General features: G+C 39.5%; 1 protein-coding gene across 8 annotated transcripts in view; it reads left to right on the forward strand.

Annotated features, from left to right (window-relative positions):
* LOC129352589 (serine/threonine-protein kinase WNK1-like) overlaps positions 1–23,794 on the forward strand; it is a 29,083-nt gene continuing 5,289 nt past the window's right edge. The window contains exons 1-24 of one of the 8 annotated variants that reach the window (XM_055021771.1): positions 1–146; positions 2,758–3,983; positions 10,692–10,864; positions 11,188–11,408; positions 12,986–13,143; positions 13,961–14,049; positions 14,144–14,363; positions 14,609–14,710; positions 15,968–16,358; positions 16,448–16,593; positions 17,058–17,129; positions 17,473–17,508; positions 18,029–18,088; positions 18,495–18,593; positions 19,473–19,552; positions 19,828–19,990; positions 20,076–20,192; positions 20,350–20,463; positions 20,550–20,595; positions 21,304–21,447; positions 21,524–22,380; positions 22,471–22,545; positions 22,868–22,984; positions 23,069–23,363. In XM_055021771.1, the coding sequence (XP_054877746.1) occupies positions 3,195–3,983; positions 10,692–10,864; positions 11,188–11,408; positions 12,986–13,143; positions 13,961–14,049; positions 14,144–14,363; positions 14,609–14,710; positions 15,968–16,358; positions 16,448–16,593; positions 17,058–17,129; positions 17,473–17,508; positions 18,029–18,088; positions 18,495–18,593; positions 19,473–19,552; positions 19,828–19,990; positions 20,076–20,192; positions 20,350–20,463; positions 20,550–20,595; positions 21,304–21,447; positions 21,524–22,380; positions 22,471–22,545; positions 22,868–22,984; positions 23,069–23,363 (4,564 nt within the window). In that variant the 5' untranslated portion in view covers positions 1–146; positions 2,758–3,194. Of the gene's footprint in view, positions 147–214; positions 236–456; positions 558–2,757; positions 3,984–10,691; positions 10,865–11,187; positions 11,409–12,985; positions 13,144–13,960; positions 14,050–14,143; positions 14,364–14,608; positions 14,711–15,967; positions 16,359–16,447; positions 16,594–17,057; positions 17,130–17,472; positions 17,509–18,028; positions 18,089–18,494; positions 18,594–19,472; positions 19,553–19,827; positions 19,991–20,075; positions 20,193–20,349; positions 20,464–20,549; positions 20,596–21,303; positions 21,448–21,523; positions 22,381–22,470; positions 22,546–22,867; positions 22,985–23,068; positions 23,364–23,794 lie in introns of those variants that run through there. The other 7 variants (XM_055021828.1, XM_055021691.1, XM_055021892.1 and 4 more) reach the window with 7 other exon arrangements.

Raw genomic sequence — 23,794 nt, forward strand, 5'->3', positions numbered from 1 at the left:
TGATGCAGTTCACAGCTTGCAAATGCGCACCTTAGCAGCACCTTTAACAACGTTCATCCTTCGACAACTTGGATGTAAAGGATCCGATTATAATATAGAATTCCGTGTTAATTGGGATATATCCTTGCGCTGCGTTTTAAACCGAGGTAAGTGAGTTCTGTTCAAACGAACTGAAGGCTATTTTACAATGGGAATTTCCATTTCAGATCGTGGCGTTGACTAGCGCTGAGAGAAGGTAGGTTTCAAAACATTAGCTCGGCTTTGCCGTCAATACAGCAAAACTCAACAAGCAGGGCTAATGTCATTGTGATGTTATCAGCTTAACATGGTCCAACGCTGGCGTTGTTAAAGCTCCTCGTAACATTGAAATGAATGAAGCGCTGCTAAGAAGGTGGGTCCAGCCTTTTTAGGCCATTAGCAAGACCCGCCTAGCTAACGTTCCATCGCTGGGTAGCAGTGGCGCTTTTTGTCACCGCCTTTTCAACCGACGTTCACACCGGGTGAACGTATCCGGTGTGGCGTTAATCACTCCGGGATGGAAACAGGAGCTCGACACGGTAAACTTGTGACATTATTATTTATTGATAATGGTTTGTAAATGGCTTTGAATGAGAATTGGGGTTAGAGGTTGCAATGTGGCTGTTCTATAATGTTGAACAGAATTGAAGAAAGACGCAACGCGCAAATTAGTCATCGCTGGTTTGTCGTTTCCCTGTTAAGGGATTAGCCGACGCCAGCTAACTAGCTGAGCGCTAGCTGCTAACAAAGAGCCGTTGCTTCCCTTCGCTTTGTAATGTTGACTCGATGTTGCCATTTCAGACGACAAGGGTGTCATTAATACAAAGCTAAAAAAAATACAAATGTACTAAAAGGTTTTATTTGGTCATCATTCGATTTTTTGTTGTTATTCTTACGTTTGTATATATTTTTGTATATCTGGATGGAAGCGCGACTAACATTTATCCGGTTTCTTTCTGTCATTATGGTTGCTTACGTTGGCCATAGCTGCTGAGGTGACAGGAAAAAGGTGATTAATATGTAACAACATTGTCACTGCTCGCTTGAACAACCATATCAGGGGACAGGATGCAAATCGGTTTTTTGCTGTTACTGACACACCGACTAAAACGGATGTTTAAACCGACAGAAGCCGTGGTTTAATTTACAAAGATGTTTTATTGATTATATAAATCTTTGTTCTGCTCAAAATGCTTACTAACCTCCACCCTGAACATAGGCAATAGAATTTGTCATGATTATTTACTGGTGGCAATAATTATTACCTGTCAGATGTGTTCTGGCAGCCACCTCTGGCTCCTAAAAGTAAAGCACGGGCTTTCAGTTTTACAAGAGGTTAAGTAATGTTTTTATATCTATATGTACTGTCACAGTTAAGCAGATCCCATGACTTCAACGTGGCTATTATTTTTAAAGTTGACTTTTGCAACATTTTTAGTCATGATAGTAATTACTGCATTTAAAAATTAAAAAAAAGATCAATTCAGTCTTTTTTTCCCCCACTATATTTTCCCTCAGCTTTTCCTACTAGAAACAACTAAAAACTAAAAACATCTGCGATATTGAGTTCAGTTTAAAATAAATAACTACGGGTAGGATTCACCAGGTTATTTTGTAACATTACAGTTTATAATGGGGGAACAAATGTTTACCCAAAGCCAATTTATTCTGTCTTCAATACAACAGAATTGTGTATACTCTCTCAATACACACGATAAAAGAGGCAGAGTTTACCCAGTAGAGAGTTTTATTAATATAATAAGATGGGATGTGACAAACAATAAAATCTGGACTTAATTTTTCTATTCGAGCCCTAAAAAAACAATTGCAAAACCATAATGTTAACAGTGAAGACAGTTTATTCTGAGACACCCTAAAGACCTACTTAAATGCAATAAATACAGTTAAGGAAATTATGTTTGACAATTATGTTTGTTCAGATCCTTTTTTTTTTTGCCTCACTATCTCTGAGTTTGTTTTAAAAAGAGTTTTCTATTAAATCCCAGCTTCTGACATAATAAAACATGGGTAAAATAGAAAAGGCTTTATCTGTCATACATCATTCATATCTGTGTGCATTTTTGGCAAATCTCAGATTAGTATAATGTACCGTGTCGACTGTTTTAAACTGTGTCAATGGAAGTTTTGCCCATGATTATTGTTTATAATGCTCAGGACAAAAAAAAGTCATTTGTAAAAGTTGGACACAGTTCAATTTTCTATTTTGTGCTGAGCTTTAGCAAAACAAGAGGTAGGCTTGAGGCTAAGAGATTATAGATTAATTCAATTTGTTCCCCTTGTTGGCAACTTTAGAGAGAAAATGCCCCGTAACCCAGTTGCGGGGGCATGTTGGAACAATTGTGTTACTTTTGAAGAAATTCACATAATTCAAAATCGAACGCAAGTTGAAATCTGATCTTCAACTTGGGGGAACTAGAAAAATGTGTAGTCAGTATTAAAATTACTCGTCCTGCAAAAATTCAATCTTCAACAAGCTGTAAATGTAGTTTCTTTTTTTAGGCAAATTTAAATAGATTAGTCTACTTGAAACATAATTTCTAAAGTCTACATCAATTGTATCAAGCTTCTCTGTGCTTCGGGGTTAAGAAAGGTTAAGTTTATGTGTACTGTAAATTTTGCCTTATGCTAAACGCTACAAATCTTGTTGACATTTGACATAATGTTGGTTACTTTTGAAATGTGTTGGGCCTAACTTTTGTTTTGGATTCTTTGTTGCAGGACAAAGTGGACTGGAGCGTATTAACACTGTTTGCCCACCCTGCTTTTGGGGTGATTGGTGCCTGTCGGAGGCTGTGCACGCTTGGTCCTTGCCAATAATTCCTTATGCTTGAAAGAACCTGTCAAGCATCCTGTCTTACAGGATGGATGATGTGGAACTAAAGAGACTTGTGTATCAACATCAATACTCTGCATTCTGTTGCGGTGTTCAGTGTTTTCCCATTGACAAGAGAACACCTCCCATTTTGCACCCCCAGTCTCTGCATTATAAATATAAAGACAGTCTTTGAGCAATCAAAGGGACAGCATAAGATAGATTTCAGTTCAGCCTTTTTGTTTTTGACTACAGGTTAATACCACCTATTGGGCAGTCATGGAAGTAAGCTTATTTTAATTTTTATTTACTGTACCCTCTTACTCTAAGCCTGGGTGGTGGGATGTCGGACAAGCCAGACGACAAAATGGTGAAGTTCCTAGCCCCCCCTCAGAGAAGTGGAAATGGCCCCAGTTCTGGTTCAGATTCGATGATGGGTGATTCCCGGCCGGTGGAAGTGAGACGTCGACATCACACCATGGAGCGAGACCGATGTAACCCTGAACACCGTTTTTTACGTCGAAGTGTCATCAGTGATTCCAATGCCACAGCACTGGCCCTTCCTTTACCCAGCAAAATCCCCATCCCGTTACCTCCACAAGTTCAGCCGCAGGAATTGGTCCCTCCGGAGCACAAGGCTGCTGCTCCTCCCTTACTGAAGGCTGAACCCAGAAGTGATCAAATTGAGAAGTCTGCTGATAACGGTAGAGATAAGCAACAGGGGAAAGAAATTGAGATTGCCAAGGTAGACGTTTTGGGTCAACAGTCTGCTGTTGTGCAAGACATTAGAGATGCAGAGATGTTGATCGAAGCTCACACCGCACCATGTTTGGAGGCACATTTGCCTAGTCACAGAGAATCTGAAAGTGTCACTGAGGTGAAGGTTTCTCTTGAGAATGAGGGGGAGGAGGAGGATAAGGACTCTGCCAGGGCACGAGCTGAGGCAGAGCAAAGAGAAGCTGAGAAAAGGGTCCAGGATGACATCGAGGAGGCAGAAACCAAAGCAGTGGGAACATCACCGGACGGACGGTTCCTGAAGTTTGATATAGAAATTGGACGTGGTTCTTTCAAGACGGTCTACAAAGGGTTGGACACTGAAACCACGGTGGAGGTGGCATGGTGTGAGCTGCAGGTATGCACAATTCATCTCTTAGTGTCATTGCTTTTCAGAATTGTACTAATGTCATTCTGAGACATTTTTCATTTTAAAACAGGAAATGTCTTTACCTAATGCTTGTTCAATTATGTTGGGTTTTTCCGTTGTTTAAAGTGACCTCAGATGATCTTTGTTTTGAATTTGTGCCATTTTTAAACAAAACTTAATATTGTTCACCATCAACTTACGATCTTACACAAAAAGTAATATATTGAATATAACAGGAGTATTGGGACTCTACAATGTGTTGTGATGGGGATATTAAATATCGCACTGACAAGTAGTATTGAGACACTGTCACGAGACTCCGTCCAACAGGCTTAACATACTGTTATCTTGAAAGTATTAATTCATGAAACTTTGAATAAAACAGTATTAATAATACACATGGTGTTATTGGCAATGATAGGATATTATGTAATTAATCCATTATCCACTAATAGAGTCATGACTAATACAACTTCTACTATCTATTCGATAAGCATTATTAAGCCAAAGCTAATGATCAGTGTGGCTTTTATTAAAAGGTTTGTGTAGGTATTCAAGTATAAATCTACTTTTTAGCCTTAAAATGTCTTAAATCAGCTTTTAGATCTTAAATTTCTAAATTTAAGCTAAATTAAATTCATTATATGTACTTTGTTTTCATTCTTAAGCAAAAGTATACCTGATTACATTAATTTGTTCTGTGTGTTTCCTTTTCAGAGACAAATCAAATCAATCTTGTTATTTGACCCACTTTTGTGTGACAAAAAAAGTGTTTATTTAATCAGTGTGTCTTGAAATCAGGGATTTCAGTGGCTGATCATCTTATCAGAAGTAATTGTTTTGAAGGATAATGCGTTTAAAAGTTGTTGAAGCTCTGCAATCTATCAAAGTGAAAGCATTGAGTCACATGCTGGAACTGATCAACACCAACTTCAGTGGATAAACAACTATAGGCTCAGAATGGTTCTAAAAATTTTACATTTAACTTGTGGGATTATGCTGTCAGGTTCCAAGCCACAAGAAGTAAACGTAAAGGGTGCTATGAACATGCATCATCCCATCCATGTGGCTTCAAAGACTATAGTAGCACTATGATTTTATTTTACAGCAACTTTCACATTTCACTTTTCAGTCCAGTGAGATGTCTGATTTTTAAAGTGTTAAATTGTCTTGCCTCTCTTCTGTGAAGACAGTGGAGCCAGAAAGATTTCTTTCCATGTTGTTACCTGAACCCGGGCCGCTGTAATTTTCTTTTTGATAAAATGATAAGTCACCATTTCCTCTTAGACTGCTGTAGATTGAACTGCTCATCCAAGCATGGTAAAAACTTCCCTGTGTGAATGCAGCCTGGCTGACTGGATGGGGTTATTGCCTCAGAGGAATAAGATTTTATGGAAAGTCTTGCTTTTGTTAAGTAGAGAAACCTCAGAAATCTGCCATTAACAATGTTTCTTCTGTCTTAGAAATGAACAGAGTTGTTGAAACACTGTAAAATAAAGTTTTAGTGGTTCAGGGACCTGCAGTTAAATACATTCTAATAAATTCTGGACAGCTAAATAATAAGGGAGTGAAAATAAAATCTGAGAATATTTCCATAACCACATAATTGCCACTTTTTAAGATATAAAATAACAGTCATTTCTGAAGTTATCTGCCTCTCTTCTACAAAGTGGGCCACAAAGATAAACTGTTTTACAAAAGTGACCTTTGACCTAGATTCTTCAGGATCTCTTTTAGACCTCACTTTTTGTTTATAGATAACTGTGTGTAATTGTGGCTCTGCTGTCCGTCCCAACCGCTGTGCAGTCCAAACTTTGACCTCCTTCACCACATGACCGTTTGGTTATAATGTTGAGCTTTTACCCTGTCATGACTGCTGTTGGCCTTCACACAGCAGCGGATGGAACCACAGTCTCACATGCAAGCTGGTTTCAGAACAATGTTAAGATTACAGACACGTGCCCCTCCCCCATCACTTGGAGCAAGTCGCACGCATGCTCAGTACATTCCTGTTGCTAATGCTTGTGTGAATGCAAAACGGGTCACATTCCTCGCTGAGGAATCTCCTGTGTTTAGCACAGCAGGCTGACCTGCCCAGTCCTGCTAGTAAACCATCAGTCCACTTCCCACCCTCTTAATTTCCTCAAAGAGGTTTAGATTTTTTCTTCTTTTTCTTTTTTTTTTAAATATCAACTCAATACCCTGGCAAGAAAAATACACCCAGTTAACATGTTACTACTTGGCATGCTGGTATTTACCCCCGTGATTGATCGTCTCACTTGAAGTTGCTCTCTGTCATTAAAGATAGATTATAACATTAAAGGTAGTATTAAGTCTTCATGGCTTGCTGAAATAGCAGTTTTGTAAAGGACAGCTGGAATTGCACAAGATTTTGATGCGGTGATAATTTATAAAAATTGGCCTAAATGATCAACATGAGAATAATTTTGCTAACTTTCTTGTATTTTTGGGAATGTGTGAATTTAATCAATCAGTGTAAGACTTTTGGCTTTAAGTTTAAATTCTATTGAAAACAGCAGTATGAGGGAGATTACACGAATAAGACCACACATCATTGCTGAGTCACACTCAGTCTCACTCTTTGACTCCACGTTGCCATTCGGTATTGTGAAATAACTTATTGTTTCAGGACTAGATTCTCTGTGTCACACAACCACCAGAAGCCATGGTGTGAAAGGAGAGCAATAAACCTGACAATCTGGCCACAGAGGTAGTCAGAACGACTGTGACTCATAGAAGTCTTCTACCTGGTGACTGGCTGGTTGGAACCTGAAAAGTCTTATCTTATTCTGATTACCGAATGCACTTACTACCATGTCTCCAGCCACAAAAGCTTTTGGTGTAGACACTAGTGTTGAGCAAAGAAGATAAGTTTATGTATGATTGGATGCATTAAACCTGAAGTCAGAGGAAGAACAGAAATGTTAGATGCTATTTAAAAGGAATCTGTATTTTTCTTTATGATACCTGGAAACATTTCTGTGGATTGTTCAGTTTGTGTTAGAGCAACAATTTAAGTAGATAGCTGTAAGACTGCACAGACTCAGAGTACAGGGATGTTGCTCTACTTTATCTTCTTGAGATTTCAACATTATGGAAGATGCTGGCTTTAGATATGTTGCCAGCCTTTTGCAAAATGCAGAGTTCAGTCTCAATTAGGGAATACACACAGACTGCTCTTATAGTAATGCTAACTGCACTAATTTTTTTTTTTTTACAAAAGACTCTAAAGGCAGTTAGAAATGTTTCTTTGTCTCAGTTCTGATTTTAACTTCCTTTTCACAGCCCTTTGCAGAAAGACTAGAAACAATATTTTTAATGCTATTATAAATGTCTATATTATAGGTTTTCAAGAGAAATTGAAATAAGTTAAAGTCTGTATCAACTGATCAAAGCTTTCTTTCCAGAAATCAGCCACAAAAGTTTGATTTGTGCATTCTTTAAGGGAGCTACAAAACTTGCAAACTAATCTTGTTGCATTTTCCGTAATTCAGGACTTAATAAAAATGCAGACTAGTTGAAACATGAATAAAAAGTTATTTTAGCACTGACATAAAGCAAGCTCACCATCTAATTTTGTTGCTGGTTGTCTCTTGGTTTGTTATTAAATGAAATCACCAACTCCACTTCCCTGTCTTCAGGCCCTGCAGCTAGTTCGCCTAAAATCACTGTGATCTAAAGCTGCATTGTTGTACAACTGAAAAGCCAATTTGTCAAAATCCTCAAGAGTTTCTAGACCAACACCCTTCTTTACTTACTCATGACCACACTCATTTGTTTTGTATCTCATGTTGCTGGCATGTCTGAACAATAAGTAGGTCACCAAAGAGAGGAAGTTGAGGGAAAGGGAAATAAATTTAGGAACCTCCCCTTTCCTCCTCACTCATGCAGTTTCGTATGCGTCATCTCCCCAACTCGTCCTCCTTCTCCTAACTGTAGCCATACTTTAGAGATTAGGGAAACCTCTGGATTTATTCAGAGACAATGACAGGTCTGTCCAAGGGATCTGTTGAAAGTGTCGCACTAAAACTCAACTACGATTTATTGCTGATCTTAATGGTTTGCTGCTGGGAGGCTTGCTATAAGAGTGTTACTAGATTTTACATTGTAATATTTTAGAAAGTATTGTTCAAAAATTATCAAGTGAAATCCAGCATAAGCATTTTCAAACCAGACACATTAAATGAGCATTCAGCAATTTACTGTTTGTAACACTGCAGTGGTAAATCACGTGGGTCAGTTTAACAAAAAAAAAAAAAGGTTTAGTTTTGAGCAGAAAGGTGAGCTGATAGGATTAACTTGTCTTGGTTCTCATTCTGACTAAAATATGTGGGAGACCATGACATGACCTTTTAAACCCAAATGCCATCGATGACTAACCCAGCTTTTAAGAAAACAGCTGTCGTTAAAACAGCAACTGTGAAACTGGGACGTTTTTAGTATTGGCAAATATCATTCTGGTGACACTGTGGCAGGAAGTACAAGAAAGTGGTTTTGATTTGAGCATAGCTGTGCAAAATACAGTCATTAAACTTTACAGACATAAAGGAAAGTCAAATAAGGCCTTTAATGAGTGATCTGACCTATGGGTATAGAATAAAAATGAAAGATGGAGAAAAAACTCCTGCACACTTTTCTATCTTGCTGTGGCTCTAGACTTTTGTTATTTTTTAACACGTTTAATTATCATTCATTTTGGAGAAACTTGTTCTGCTGGGGCCCTGCATTCAGTTTCCAAAATTTGGGGGAATTCCGACTTTTAATACAAACCAGGGCATGTTCTGCTTATGGTTTAAATTTACAAGCTTTTTCTTTTTTGTTTGGTTGCTTGGAACATAAACTTAACATTAGACAACTAAATGACTATACTTGTAATGACCAACAGAATAGTCCAAAACAGCAAAGAGTACAATTTACTTTGTTAAATTGTGTACTTTAACTTAAGACAAGAGTGGTACTCCCTTGAGTAGTTTTATTTTTAATACTTTAAAATCTGTTCAGTGTTGAAAATTTGCTAACTGATTTGTGCTGGCTTGTCTTGCTTACAATTGACCTGCAGTTACAAAGGTTTTTACACATATATTGTTACACATACCGTTACTGATAACAGTTTCCATTTATCAACACTATCATTAATGGATTTTTCACTTTAAACATTATCCCAAAGTAAGTTAGGAGCTAAGCTTCATCAATCACTCAGTGTTTGCATGATCGCAGGCCGTTTTCCCCCCTCAATCTATTTTTGGTCTGTTAGATTATTTATGAAAGTCTTTGCCTAGAAGCAGTGCTTTCCCCTCCACTTTGCAGTTAACAGTGAATGTGATTTACATTCGCTAAAATTGCTTCGGGTCTAAAAGATTATTATTATTATTATTATTATAATTAGACATATTGAAAACATACAAGAATAATATAAATGCTAAAAGCCATGGATGTAAAAGTTTGAACTGTTGTTTAAAAGAAATTAGGTTATTTACAGATTTGGTCTTTGTAACAGAGGATTTATTAGCGCAATTATTATTATTATATGATCTCAGATTTGTGATCAATATCCTTTGTGTTGGTTTTGTGCACAGCCGTGGAGCTTTGAGAATGACGGGGCGTGCTGCTGTAGATATTTTGCATATTTGCTTTGACATGGTGAGCAGAGGAGAAGGGGAACCCATGGCCCCACAAGATAAATAGATACATTTTCTACAAAGTAGGTCAGTTGGTCTAGTTGCCTGATGTCTCACTCACTGTTTCCTGGTGTTTCTTTGATTAGCTCATTCATTTTCCCAACTCGGCTTCCCAATTGTTCTTTGACATGACAACTCAGACATCTCCACAGTGAAAGTTGTAATATAAATTTATTTATTTATTGTATGGACAAAGTAATGTTTTGTAACGTCAAAGTCAAAACATTTATTTTGCTTTTCCAGGCGGATTGAATATGCTGGCAGCTTGGCTTAAGGCCAGCTGTCCGGGGACTTGAGGTCTTTGGCTGCTGGGTTTCTCACGACTTGTTCAACTACAGTGGGTTTACTGCTCTCTAGTCATGCATAATCTAAATATGGGTCATGCTGAAAATTGCTCCTGAAACTTGATAGAGGTTGTTTCACGTGTTTTAAATTTTGGGGGGATAATGGGCAGAACATCAAAGACTTCTAGTGTTTATGCTTTAAGCTCTTAATTGATTTTGAATATATGTTTCACATATTAGAGAAATGCATTTTTCCATGATATAAATAAGTGCAGCTCCTCATGACATATAAAAGCTCAAATCTGAACTACATAGGCTGATTTTGTGAACAAAGTCATTTTGTGTCTAATTTTATGATTTTATTTCATCTTCTGTTTTTGATTATTTTTCATCCAATCCATCATTGCACTTCTAATTTGGTTTGAATGAATTCAAGGGCAAACCTCAACACATTCTTTGTGTTTCACAGCCTTTGCCAGAGAAAACAGAAATGCATTCCTCTGACCACAGCTGCACACAGTTACATTTTTGTTTCATGAAGACACTATATCCTGTGTCCAACTGTTAAAAAAAGAGAAATTTCACAGTATTTATGAAAATTGAATTAATGGTGTTTATACACCGAACATCACTGTAACTTCATACATGTACATTCATGCATTATTGTGGTGGTTATGAAATGTTAAAATGTTTCCTTTTGGTTTTGTTTGTAGGATCGTAAGCTGTCGAAGACAGAGCGGCAGCGCTTCAAGGAGGAAGCGGGGATGTTAAAGGGACTACAACATCCCAACATTGTTCGCTTTTATGACTCCTGGGAGGGACCTTCCAAAGGAAAGAAGTGCATTGTTCTGGTTACAGAACTGATGACCTCTGGTACACTTAAAACGTGAGTCTATCAACTGATAAACTTAAAAATATAAAATCAATAGAACTCATGTTCTTAAAAAATGTTTTGCCTTAACTCATTGTAAAAATTTGATTTTGGGTCAAAGTTTCTATTTCTGTAGCACACAGAAATAAAAAAAAGGAACAAAATGTCAAGTATGCCTAAATCCTACGTTGTTTTAAGTACAAGTCAAAATGTCAAAATGTACTTGATGTTCATCTGCGGCATTATCTTCTTGCAAGTACAAAAAAGAGCACAGCTCCTATCATTCGATACTCAGTGCATCTAACAGGCTTTGTAGAAATAATGATTTGTTCTCGCAGATATCTGAAGCGGTTCAAGGTGATGAAAATCAAAGTGCTGCGCAGCTGGTGTCGACAAATCCTCAAAGGACTCCACTTTCTTCACACTCGGGCTCCGCCAATCATCCACAGAGACCTCAAATGTGACAACATCTTCATCACAGGGCCGACAGGATCTGTTAAGATTGGAGACCTGGGACTGGCCACCCTGAAGCGCGCATCCTTCGCCAAGAGTGTTATAGGTATGAACTCAGAATCACTTCAGCCTCCTTATCCCTGTGGGACGGTGTCTTTCTCTGAAGTTTTGGACACTTTGTCTTTATGAAATTGCTATTTCTCTGACAATGTGGTTTAAAAACAGACCACAGTGTTTCAGCTGTCTCTCAAACAAACCACAGCTCAAATGGAGGCCAAATATGGTGGCAGATTTGCACATAGTTTTTCTTCCTCGCAGATTCATATTTGATCGATGTACAGAGCATTTCTGTTCTATGTCTGTTAAAAAAAGTCTTTTTTCCAGGCATCTACTGACTGTAAGTAGCGCCTAATGTTTCTCCTACTCTTAACTATTAATATTAAATATAACAGTAGTTGTCATGCCTTCTTTCAGGCTTTAGGTATTTGTGTCTTAGACTGGTCTTTGTCCTGTGGTTTGGAAATATGTGGTCTGTTTGCCAGTTGTACATATATTGTTTAACATCTCTTTCTATGGGTTTGCTTCAACAGGTTTTGTTTTTTTTTCCCCCCCTAGTGTTTGTCTCTTGCTATCTATAAAATTATTGCAGGACTGCAGAGAGTTTTTGCTCCATCTTTCTGTCCAGGGAGCTCTCTCCACTTTGCCTCTGTCGGCATTTTGTCTTTTTTTTTCCCCCTTCCTATTTATTTATTTTATTTTATTTTCACATTCTTGAGTATGCTTTTAAAATGTAGGCTCTAGCCTCAGCTGTGCCCCATTCTGCTGTTTGGAATGAATAGGGTACTGCTGGTCATTAAGTAAGTATCTTTTATGGGCCTGGTAAGTCTTAATAGTGTGCTGTATATGCATCAATATCAAAACCAATTACAATCAAATACCTAAATGAGTTTTTCTGTGTCAGACCTGAGACTGAAGCTAAAATAATGAGTTTAGTGAGGCTGGTGGGCAGGACACACTGTTCAGCTCTGTAAATAGCTATGGGATGTGTTTTTGTCAGCCTTCACTGTAACACCTTCCTCCTGTAGGTCAGGATGATGTGGTAGGTCAGACTTTGAGAGGTGAGTGTACTGCAATGAGTAAAGTTAACACTGTTTTTTGTGGCTAAGGTTTTGACAAAAGCTACTTCTATCGCTAGTTTTATTTCTTTTACAGAGCAAATTGGCACGATCTAGAGTACCTGTAATTTCACTGCAGCTGTTGGAAGCAATTTTCTTAACTGAGAGCTAATTATTAAGCACTGTGAATATGAATTCCTGCCAAAAAGTGTGTTCTGTACACCAGCTACCTCAGACCCACACATATATATATGCCCCATCATGTCGAGGTCTTACACAGACAAACACGTGCAATCCTCTCTACAGTCTAACTGAGCTCAGCTTCCCCCTCCTTTTTTGTTTTCTCTCTTTTTTTTACTTTCCTTCCCCCCTTTTTTTTATTTCTCTCCTCCAACTTTCACCTCACAGATTCTACTCCAGGAGATGTCAGCGGGCCCATCACTCTTCTCATCCTCCTCTTCCTCAACCCCGTCCAATGGGTTAGAGGAGCAGAGGAGCAATGGGTTATGAGAAGCCCACACAGTCAGTAAGGGAGTTCGAGAGTTCTGAATAGTTGTTTTGATTTAAGGTACCCCTGAGTTCATGGCGCCTGAGATGTATGAGGAGAAGTACGACGAGTCAGTGGATGTTTATGCCTTTGGAATGTGCATGTTGGAGATGGCCACCTCCGAGTACCCGTACTCAGAGTGCCAGAACGCTGCACAGATCTACCGCAGAGTTACCAGCGTAAGTCGTCTTGTCAGCACTACATATCACGTCTCTACCATGCCTTCACCTCCTCCTCTGTGCCACGAAGACTTGTGTCTCTGGAGTAATTCTTAATTCACACCTGCGCATTTTTGAATTAATTTTCCGTTTCTATTGACCGGTACCTTCCAAGAGGGAAATTAGCATTGTTTTTCCCCCACCAGAAAACCCCTTCCTTTTACATCATCCTGTTTTGCTTTCAGTTTTTTGTTGATGTATCTTCTTAAGTAATGAGGTGAGATGTTGAAGGTTATTAGATAGTTCACAAAGAAGCCGTGCCGTTTATCTACAAGATAAAATTAGTAATCGAATCCTTTCCTGAACAGAAGCAGCTACATCGGAGAACCGCATAGTTTTAGTCTTATTCATGCAGGTTGTGTTGGCAAACTGCTGGAACGCAATGTAAGTTATGAGTCATTCATATTTCTCGCATAAGGAGGTTAAAACTGTTGCTTTCATTTTTTGTTTTTTTTTAACTGCAATTTCTTTTTTTACGTCTCATCAGTCATCTCTGTCTGTACCCCCTCCGTTTCCACCGCTTGACATTCTTTAATGTCCCCCCCCCACTACTCTAAATGTCTTCTCGGTAATTCTGCTTTATTTGGATGCTAAACCTGTAATGTTTAAAGTAATAGGCTAGATATTTTTTTCCACTTTCTCAACCCCAATACAAAAATTCAAATAAATGTTTTTGTGGTTTCGAAAAAAATTCCAGCAAGATACAAAAATCTCTTTAGATTTGAAAAATTCCAGCTGTAGAAAGTGGTTTTCATTTAGAGTTCTGTGTTTTCTGTAGGGGGTGAAACCAGGCAGCTTCGACAAGGTGGCCATTCCTGAGGTGAAGGAAATTATCGAGGGTTGCATACGTCAGAACAAAGATGAGAGGTCTCGAACTTTAGAAAATCCCCATATTTATGCTAGATGTCTGTCTTATTTTTTCTAAAGCTTTGGGGTTTCATTTACTCACTGGTTTATTTAGATACTCCATCAAAGATCTCCTAAACCATGCCTTCTTCCAAGAGGACACTGGCGTACGTGTGGAGTTGGCTGAAGAGGATGATGGGGAGATGGAGGCAATCAAGCTGTGGCTGAGAATTGAGGATATAAAGAAACTGAAGGGGAAGTACAAAGACAACGAAGCTATAGAGTTTTCTTTTGACCTCAACAAAGATGTCCCAGAAGATGTGGCTCAGGAAATGGTAAATTGAACGTATTTTAATGCGCTGAACAGCCTTTTTCACGCCTTTCCTTTCAAGGCTGGGCTGTCTTTGTTGCTCACTCGTTTCCATTGTGCCTCTGTGTGTGAAGGCAACATCGCAAATACATGGCTGCAATTAAAGGCAATGGCGTATTGCACTGATATGTTGAGTTCTGTGTGTGGAAATGCTGGAGATTGAGAATCTGCTTTGATTCCTGACTTAAATATCTATTCTTCCTCCTGCAGGTTGAATCTGGTTATGTTTGTGAAGGAGACCATAAGACCATTGCAAAGGCCATAAAGGACAGGGTGTCTCTAATCTCTCGCAAGAGGGCGCAGAGGCAGCAGGTGTGTCCCAAGCTTGATGTTTTTCATCTACTTTAAGCACATTCTGTCACATTATAACCACTAACTTCAATGTATTTTGAGATTTTATGTAATACACCAACTCAAACCAGCACATTTTGTGAAGTGGAAGGAAAAGAATGCATGGCTTTTATTTATTTCTTTATTTACAACGAGCCAGAAATCTGATGCCTCCAAATCAAATCCAGTTCCACCAGTTACCTTGAGATTTGACATAATTAGCAAAGAGAGCAAACAAACTGCATCAAGAAGACTAAGTAACCTGTCAGACAGGAATAAAATAGTTTAATGGAGGATTTGGTAATAAAGCAGTAGTCCAGTCTTGGAACATCTTATTGGGCTTTGTTTAGGCCATCATCTAAAAACAGAGTGTAGAACGACAACAAACCCACAAAGACCTTTAAGCTGAGGCCAGGCTAGGAGAGAATTAATTAAAGTAATCTCTCTCTAACTAGTTGTAACATACGAGGAGCTGCAGAGAATCACAGCTTAGGTGGAAAAAAATCTGTTGATGCTTCATTAATCTTGTGAAATGAAAAAGCCACAAGAAATCTTGTTTGCAGTCTTCCAAACGCCATGTGGGACTTGGCAACCAGAGGATTAACGTTTTAGCCTTCATTTTATACACTCTATGTAGCAGAACACTAACTTGTGCACTTAAGTGTGAATACACTGTCTCAACCGTAAAGGGCAGTGGTGGCAACATGATGATTTGGGAATGCTTGTTGCCAGAACAACAAAGCTGGCCCAAATTTATGGGAATGGAGCTGCACACAGGTCAGGGCTAAAACAAAACCTGTTAATCATTGTAAAACGAGCAGAGCTTCACCTTCCATCAGGAAAATGTTCAGTTGGAGCTCCATCAATGCATGAAAGTATTACAGTACAAGAGTCCAGACTTAATCTCATTTAAGAAATCAGGGCAAGATAAAAAAAAAAATCACAATTTAAAGATGCTTTGCAGTAAGGCTCAGCTTTCAACTTATAGGAATGTTTTTTTTTTTTTAAAAAGTGGGTGAAAATCTCTAATTATATGCTGTTATGCATTAGTCACCTGTAATCAAAATAATAAAATTGAAGTGTGTGGTTACAATGAACAAAGTGCTATAAAATGTTCATGGTGTTCTTTCATAAGGGAGTAAATGTGCAACTTGTTCTTGCTTCCATTAGCATGAAGGGAGTTTTTTTTTATTTTATTTTAATGAAGATTCATTCAGTATTTGTTGAATTTTCCTAAAGGTCCGAGAAGATCAGGAGAAGAAACGGCTTGAAGAGGAAGTGCAGAGCCACTCTTTGCCGCCACAACAGCAAGTAGGCCAGCAGTCGGGTCTGGAGGTGTCTCAGTCACAGCCGGTAACGCAGCCTGCAGCCTATGTCGCGCCCCAACCTACCCAACACAGCACACAGATTAGCGGCCAACCAGCATCGCAGCAGAGTATGCAGAGCTCAAGCTACAGTACTGCTCAGTCGACTAATGTCACCGGGTTGTCCCAAGGGGTTCCCCAGCCAGTTTATGTTCCTCAGTCGAGTGGACAAGTCCAAGTTCCCATTCAGGGACAGAGCGTCAGTGGCATCCAGCCAGAGTCTGAAGAGTCCGAGTCGGACCAACATCTGCAACAGACTGGAGGAGGTATAATTACTCAATCTGAGAGACCATAATAATTAGATTTCTAAAGGTTTGTGATTACCAACCAGTTCACCTTTTTGTCTCTTGTCCAGCTCGGGACCTGGCGGACAGATTACCTGGTTCCTCCGCCCTTCCTGAGGCTCTGCCCCCTCAGCCTAAAGTACCCTACATTTCTCCAAATCAGCATCTTCAGCCGCAGGCGTCATGTTCACAGATGCAAAATGATTCGATGTCAACGGTGAGAACATACAAGACAGATTCTCCCACTTGTTTTATCTTTAGAAGAGTTGGAGGCACAGTTTTGTTTTTGTGTCTGAAGGACCTGTTGGCAAATGCTATTCACAAAAATTGAACAGGTTTAATAAATCTCTTAAAAAAGAAAGCTCCTTGTCTGAGGCATGACCAAATATACTGGTCATAATTTTCTGAATATAGACAAGAAATTAGACAAATGAGGCATATTTTGTTTTAAGCTCAAAGTAAGGTGGAGCTAAAGAAGACAGGCATTAGTTCCCCAATAGTCTGATATGAAAATGTGCTTTTTTCCCCCTTCTGCTTGCATTGTTGTCTTAAAAGCACTGAAAGAAAAATTAATATATCAGCCACACTTTTTTTGCAGTATCTTTTAATATGTTTTTTTACAAAAATGACCAGTTAGCTGTAATCTGCATCCAGGACTCATGATATATTTTTCCACCCCAGGTGCAAGCCGGTCAACTTGAAGTTGTTCCTAGTGCGCCCACCAACCCGTTGGCTTCAGTGACGCCTCCACAGGTATGATTTCAGATGTTACATCATTATGTCTTTGAAGAGTAAATTGTGAAATCTGAAACCGTTTTTTTTCACAGGGTTTTTGCTTTGGTCACATCTATTGTTTATATGATAATAGTTTGGAAAAATTTTCAGGACACACCCTCTTTCTCTGTAGTCAGTCTTTTAAAGTGAAAGCTCATTTATTTAGGTGGTTGTCTATTTACAAAATCCACATTCCCTGCTTGAGGTGCTGGTTTAGGCAGCAGGATCATAACTTTCCTGTCCGGTTTCTCTCCCCCTCCATTAACTTGACTTCTGTCTTCAGTCTGCTACTCTTACCTTGTGCTTTTGTTTTTTTTTATAGTACGGAGTTTACTACCAACCATCGCCTCCCCCTAAGGTAGATAAAATGTACCTTTGTCCTGCTACAGCCTTTTAATACGCCCTCAGTCTAAAGAGTAACATGTTCAGGGAAACTAAAGGGACACGTTCGTACTAATCTGTAGACTCCTGTAATTTCTACTGTAGTAGTTGTAGCGGTACAAAGTGTTTTCTAATTTAAAGAAATAATAAAAAGAAATGCACATAAGATGCTTTGTTTTTCGCTTAGCAACCCCGTGGCCCTAGTTTCGGATAGATTAATTGTGTAGCAATGTTATCCAACAGGTAAGTGCATGTGACTAAAAGAGCACAGAGGAAATCTCTGACAGATGTACTGTAGATTAGTGAGCAACCAGGCCTTCACAAGGTGCCCTAAATACCTGTATTGCTGCATTCTTCCAGCTTGTCTTTTAACAGCGCTCCTGGCCAGATGCCTTTTTTTTCTTTCCTGGTCTTCGATGTATATTTCCTTTTAATATGTTTATATTCTCTCTCTCGACAATCCCTGATGCCCATGCTCCTGTTATGTTTTTTTCCAGCCACAGTTAGAGAGCAGCAGCACACTGGCCCAAACTCCTAGTGGAGCTCAGCAGCCACAGGTGATTCACAAACTTCTCCTGCTAATGCTTTATATGCATTTTAAATCTTGCTTTCACCTGTTTTTAAAATGCATACATATGAGTCAGCCATATTATAGGCATCACTAAACTAACATACATAAGTAATGAGTGAAATTAATGTTTTGATTTTGCTCTCAAACATAAAAAGGTTTCCTCTTGTATACAGAGAATACAGCACACATTTGGCTGCATGATATGCATTTTATTCAGACTTCCTACTGATTTGCTTGACAGTGACTGCATGAGTGTTTTTCTGTCTACTTTTGTTTTGATTGTTTAAAGTTTCTGTCTGTTTTCCATGAACACACAACTCTTACTGTGTTTGTGCCATTGCTTTCTTCCACTCTTTCCCTCTGCATGCTACTTATTCTTGCATGGCTTTTAGCCTTGGGGGAATGATCCAAGTCCTCCCATCATGTCTCCACCAATCAACGCAGAGCACCTTTTCTTCCTCTATCAGGCCTCATGCCTCTCTGTTTTGCAGGTACTTTTCAGAGCACTAAACAAACTTGTATGGGTTGTTGAATTTACTGTCAAGCATTTCTTATACTTCTCTTTGGCATGGCTCCAAAGACTGTGTCATCATTCCTGGGGCAAAAATACATGTACCCTTATTCAATGTGTGGCTGTGGCTTGAAATTATACTTTAAACTGATTAATGTGGAGTGGTATTTATTCTATCATTAATTGTGTTAAGAGTAATACAACTAATATAAAAGAACTAAACGTGTGCAACAAAATGAAAGAAACATATATGTGGAAATGGTTTCCATCTAAGCTCAGCAGAGACAGATTCAGAGGGAAATGAAAATTGTTGCACAGCAGTAATTGGTTTCTGAAATGGGCTTGCTGTTACTGTATCCACTTATTTTTCATGCTTTAATTTAGCGCCATCTGGTGGATGACTTGAATAAAGATATTTCTATACTGGATTTTAAAAAATGGATAATATTCGTTATAGAAACTGTAGAACTGAGGTGTCGTAATTGTATTTATAGTAAGCGCACATCAGAGATAGAAGTGTCTTAAAAACCCTACAATTATGAAACGCCTTAAAATGTACTTTAATCATAATGAGACTTAAAATAAAATTTTGTTTATGATGAAATCTAAAATTGTAAAAAGTAATTCAAGAAAAGGATATTTAAACAGTGAAAACAGTAAAATATGGATGAGAGTAATAATTACTGTAGTTCATCTAATGTTCTCGTTCAAAGATAATTTATTAGATTTTTTTTGTTTAGAAATACTAAGCTGTGCTGTTTTTAAGTGGTCTGAAAGGTTCATTGGTAAGATTTTTGGTAATCGTTACCAGCATAATGTTTAAGATTTAGTCATGAGTTTGTTTAAATGTGTGTTGTAGGGTTCTGTGAGTCTTCCTCTCTCAACACCAGTAGAACAACCTGTGAGTTCTTCTGCTTTAGTGCCACCATCTGGTGACAGGTATGATGTTGTTTTGCTTCTTCTTGCATATATACTCTAATTTATGTTTGTAAACCACAAAAACTGTGGTTTACAGTTTTCTGTAAAAACTGGTTGAGAATGTTGGGTTATTCTTGTCATTTTTTGTCACTTTTTGTTTCATAAGAACATCAACAAATGCTCAAAATATGATCGAATGCAAATGCTATCACTATTAATTTGCACTGTCACGCCACAAAATATCCCAGTATCTTGGAGTTTGCTAATCATCTTTTGCATGAACTTTTCTCATCTAGCTGCCTGTCAGACGCAGCTTCAGGTCTAAGTGACGGTAACGATGGCGGTCCTACATCTGGGGGTCGCCATGAGGGCCGCACCATGAAGCGTCACCAGCGGCGGTCTGTCCGCAGCCGATCTCGCCATGAGAAGACCGCGAAGGCCAAGCTAAATGTTCTCAGTGTATGCAGTTGTCCTGCCAGTATTGAGTTCTTTCTGCTCCTGTGTTTATTTGTCACCAATCAGTTTTACCTGAAATCTGCTGCAGATTTCTAATGTGGGAGATCGAGTCGCAGAGTGCCAACTGGAAACTCACAACAGGAAGATGGTTACCTTCAGATTTGATCTAGATGGGGATAACCCTGAGGAAATTGCACACATAATGGTAAAGTTGATTTACTAGTAGATGTCATTTATGTTAAGCCATTTACTGTTCACTGAGCATGCAGTTTTGATGATTTAGTTTATTCCAACCTCTGTAAGGGACTTTGTAAAATCCTGTGGGATCTGACAGAGTCTAAATATGTCTTCTTTTCATTTAGGTTGATAGTGAGTTCATCTTGGAGAGTGAGCGTGAGTCGTTCATCGAGCAGGTCCGGGAGGTCATAGAAATGGCTGACGAGAAGGGAGAGAGCATTAAAGATGGCTTCCCACAGGTACGTCTATTACCCATACGAATGAAGAGATTTCACTCCTGCTTGCCAAATCTGAGGATGTTTCTGAATACATTGTCTCTTTGCAGATGAGTCATCAACAAAAACCTGAGCTGACTGTTCCCATGGTACCAGGTAAACAAATAAAACTAGTATTAGTGTGTTTAATTTTCACAGAGTTTTATCCTAATAGGATCATGTTCGTGCCTGGTATGAACATGTATAAAATCATGCAAAAGGCATTTAACCTCTAAATACCTTTTGCATTTAGAGATTAGTTTAATTCTGGAGCAAAGTGATAAATGTAATGTGGGTCACTGTCCCCTTCATCTGTAGTCCACTTTTTTTTTTTTATTGAAATTATGTAGTTCAAACAATTGCATTCGTTAATAAAAGGTACTTGAACTTATTACAGTATCTTTAAGTTGTGACCTAAATTTAGTGACCACTGATTCGTAAACATGAAGCACATCCTCTACACAAGCAGCAGAATTGAGTCCACATTTTTTTTTGTTTAATCAGTGCTAGATTTTTACTAAAATTCTAACCAGAAACTATTCTGCATTCCTTCAGACTTCTCCACTTTTTGACTCCATCTGTTGTACTTTTATTGACTGACTGATGAATGAATGAAGCTTGTTTCAGCATAATGGCTACAAACTTCTGATTTTCTGCACACTGACACGCTGTAGATTTTGACGGACACACAGCTTTCCTGACAGACTGGTGTAGTGTTTTCATTCTGCCGTCTCATTTGACCAGAAATGAGACGGGACAGTGTAAAAAGCTGAGGCTACGTGTGTCTTGGCATACACTGATTTGATGCACCGTGTTTTTCATTAGGCATCTCCCCCAGCACCACCACTCAGGTGGTTCATTCAACAGGACGGAGGTTCATAGTGAGCCCGGTCCCAGAGTCGCGTCTGAAAGATCAGTTCTTTGGAGCGTCGTCTGCTAATACATCTGTCGGAGACGACTTTTCCTCTGGTAAGAACATTAGTTTTGTCTGCTGTTTAATGCCAGCTTATAATTTCAGGTGTTAAAGTTCCACTTTGTTCCGCAGCTCCTTTGGGCCTCTCACTGTCTGCTCCATCTGGGGTTCTTCAGCACGCGTTCAATCAACTCAAACAAGCTCGATTGGACAGAAGCAGCACCATCGACTCGACTCCAACCGATAAAGAGTCGGGCCCTCTTCTGTCCTCTGATATCTCTAACAAAACCCAGTCCCCTCCTGAAGCTGTGGCTCCCACCGCTATCGTTCCTGTCACGTCAGCGTCTTCACCTCCTCACTCAACAGGAAGAGTGTCGCCGTTACCAACACCCGTTCCATCCCAGACCGTGAACAACGACTCCAGTCCTTCGCCGCAGTCTTCCCATGAAACGGCTCTCTCACAGCATCCGCCATCGACCAGCATTCCGACTTCGTCCTCGACCGTTTCTCCTCCAACCACCCAGACGTCCATACCTGTGGTACCCGGGTCACAGCCAGGCAATATGCCGCCCGGCGGTCCATCCGCCCCAGTTTCAGAGCGGCAGGCCTTTAATAGTGCCGTTACGTCCATCCATCCTCAGCACCCGCCGGCCACGACGGTACCAGGCCAGAACCAAGCCCAACCACACCCAACGGAGCCTGAGGGAGCCGAGGTCCAGTCTAAGACTGTCGGCAGGGATGACATTCTAACCCTCGATATGAAGCTCCGTTCACTCTTCAAGGACCAGCTCTCCGCCTCCTCTGTGTCGGTGGATCTCGGTTCAGGCACAGGGACTTCCTCTCCTCCCACGGGAACTTCCTCTCCTCCTCCTGGAGCCGCCCTGGTTCCTCCGTCGAACCTTCCCCTCACTTCAGGCGCACAAAGTGTTCAGGGCTCGACCACACCGGGGGAGTCAGCTCAGCCCCCTCCATCAAAGCTCCGGGCTCAGGTCTGTGAATAATTCAGCTCTCAGAAATAAATCAATAGTTATCTTTACTTTTGCAATGATTCTTAACCAGATTCCTTTTTACCATTTTAGACTTTACCTACTGATTTTGAGCAAGCTGCTACACCTCCATCTGAACCTGTACACCCGTTTCCTGGACCAAACCAGGTGCGTTTCTCTGACGTATCACCACAAGATACAAAAATCAAAGATTCTCCTTACCTAATCGCTCCCATGTTAGAAAATGATCTCACACTGGTTGATTATCTGATGTGAAGTATTCTGGTAAAAAAAAAAAAAAACACCTGTCTAAAATGCATCCAGATAAAGCTTAGTTTGTTTTAACCATTAGTTGCCTTTAGCAGATTATTAAAAGAATTGGCTTTGTTTAAACAGGATTTATATTATCTTTATAATTTGTTGTGGTAACCTGACTTCACTTCTGGGTCTGTTTTTATTGTCTATGTTACTTTCTTTGTGTGTGAACCAGCAGTCACTGCAGGGGAATTTGGATACTCAGATAATGAGAGCTCCAAGTCCTGAAAATGCTCAGGGAGGCGACGATGTCCAGCCTCCAGAGGGAGGTTTCACTCTGGGACGCTTTAAAGTGAGTCTCAATAACTTTAAGATTCAAAGTTTAACGTTAAACAGCTGAACGTTTAAAAACCTCACGGTTCATCTTATTATGTAGGTCTCTGTCGCAGCTGACAGCGCTCCAGATCCGTCCACCATTGTGTCTTCTTCGTCCCTCACATCATCTTCCATTTCCTCATCCTCGTCATCCTCGGCACCTTCGAGCCCAGATAACACACTCCACCAGTCGTCCCCACTGCCTCAAGGGCCCAATGAGGCCGACGGAGCCTCAGCGATCTCCAATGACTCTGGTATTCAGAGCACCAACGTTGGACGCTTCCAGGTGACCAAAAGCAGCGAAGCCTCGTCTGAAACAAGTGCTGCCTCTAAAGTGGGACGGTTTTTAGTCACAGGTAAGTGGGAGGTTTTAAACAAATGTTGAAAAATGTTATGTAAAAGTGGTACGCTAAAGTTCCCTTGCTTCTTTTTTGGGGTTTGACCCAGTTTATGACAACCTGTAAGAACTTGATGCATTCATTATAAATGAATTATGGATATTATCTTACATGCATATTGTCAGAATTATACTTCCAGGCTCAAATAAATGCACACACTCCGCTAATCTTTTGGAAAATCTCTTTTAGCTGCAGAGAAAATATGTGCTGTTTGTAGCCGTCATCAATATTATGACCGCTCTTTTATCTAAACATAGTTTAGATCCAGAAGCTTAATGTTAGTCCCTTCAAAAAGGTTGGTCTATCTAGCTGTAATCATATCATTACTCCTTCCTGTTTGTGAAGTGGACCAGTGGAAGTGAAATGGGCTCACAGCATGATTCCACTTC

The sequence above is a fragment of the Poeciliopsis prolifica genome, unplaced genomic scaffold (assembly GCF_027474105.1).
Source record: "Poeciliopsis prolifica strain line A6 unplaced genomic scaffold, Auburn_PproV2 SCAFFOLD001, whole genome shotgun sequence".
NCBI classification, from domain to species: Eukaryota; Metazoa; Chordata; class Actinopteri; order Cyprinodontiformes; family Poeciliidae; genus Poeciliopsis; species Poeciliopsis prolifica.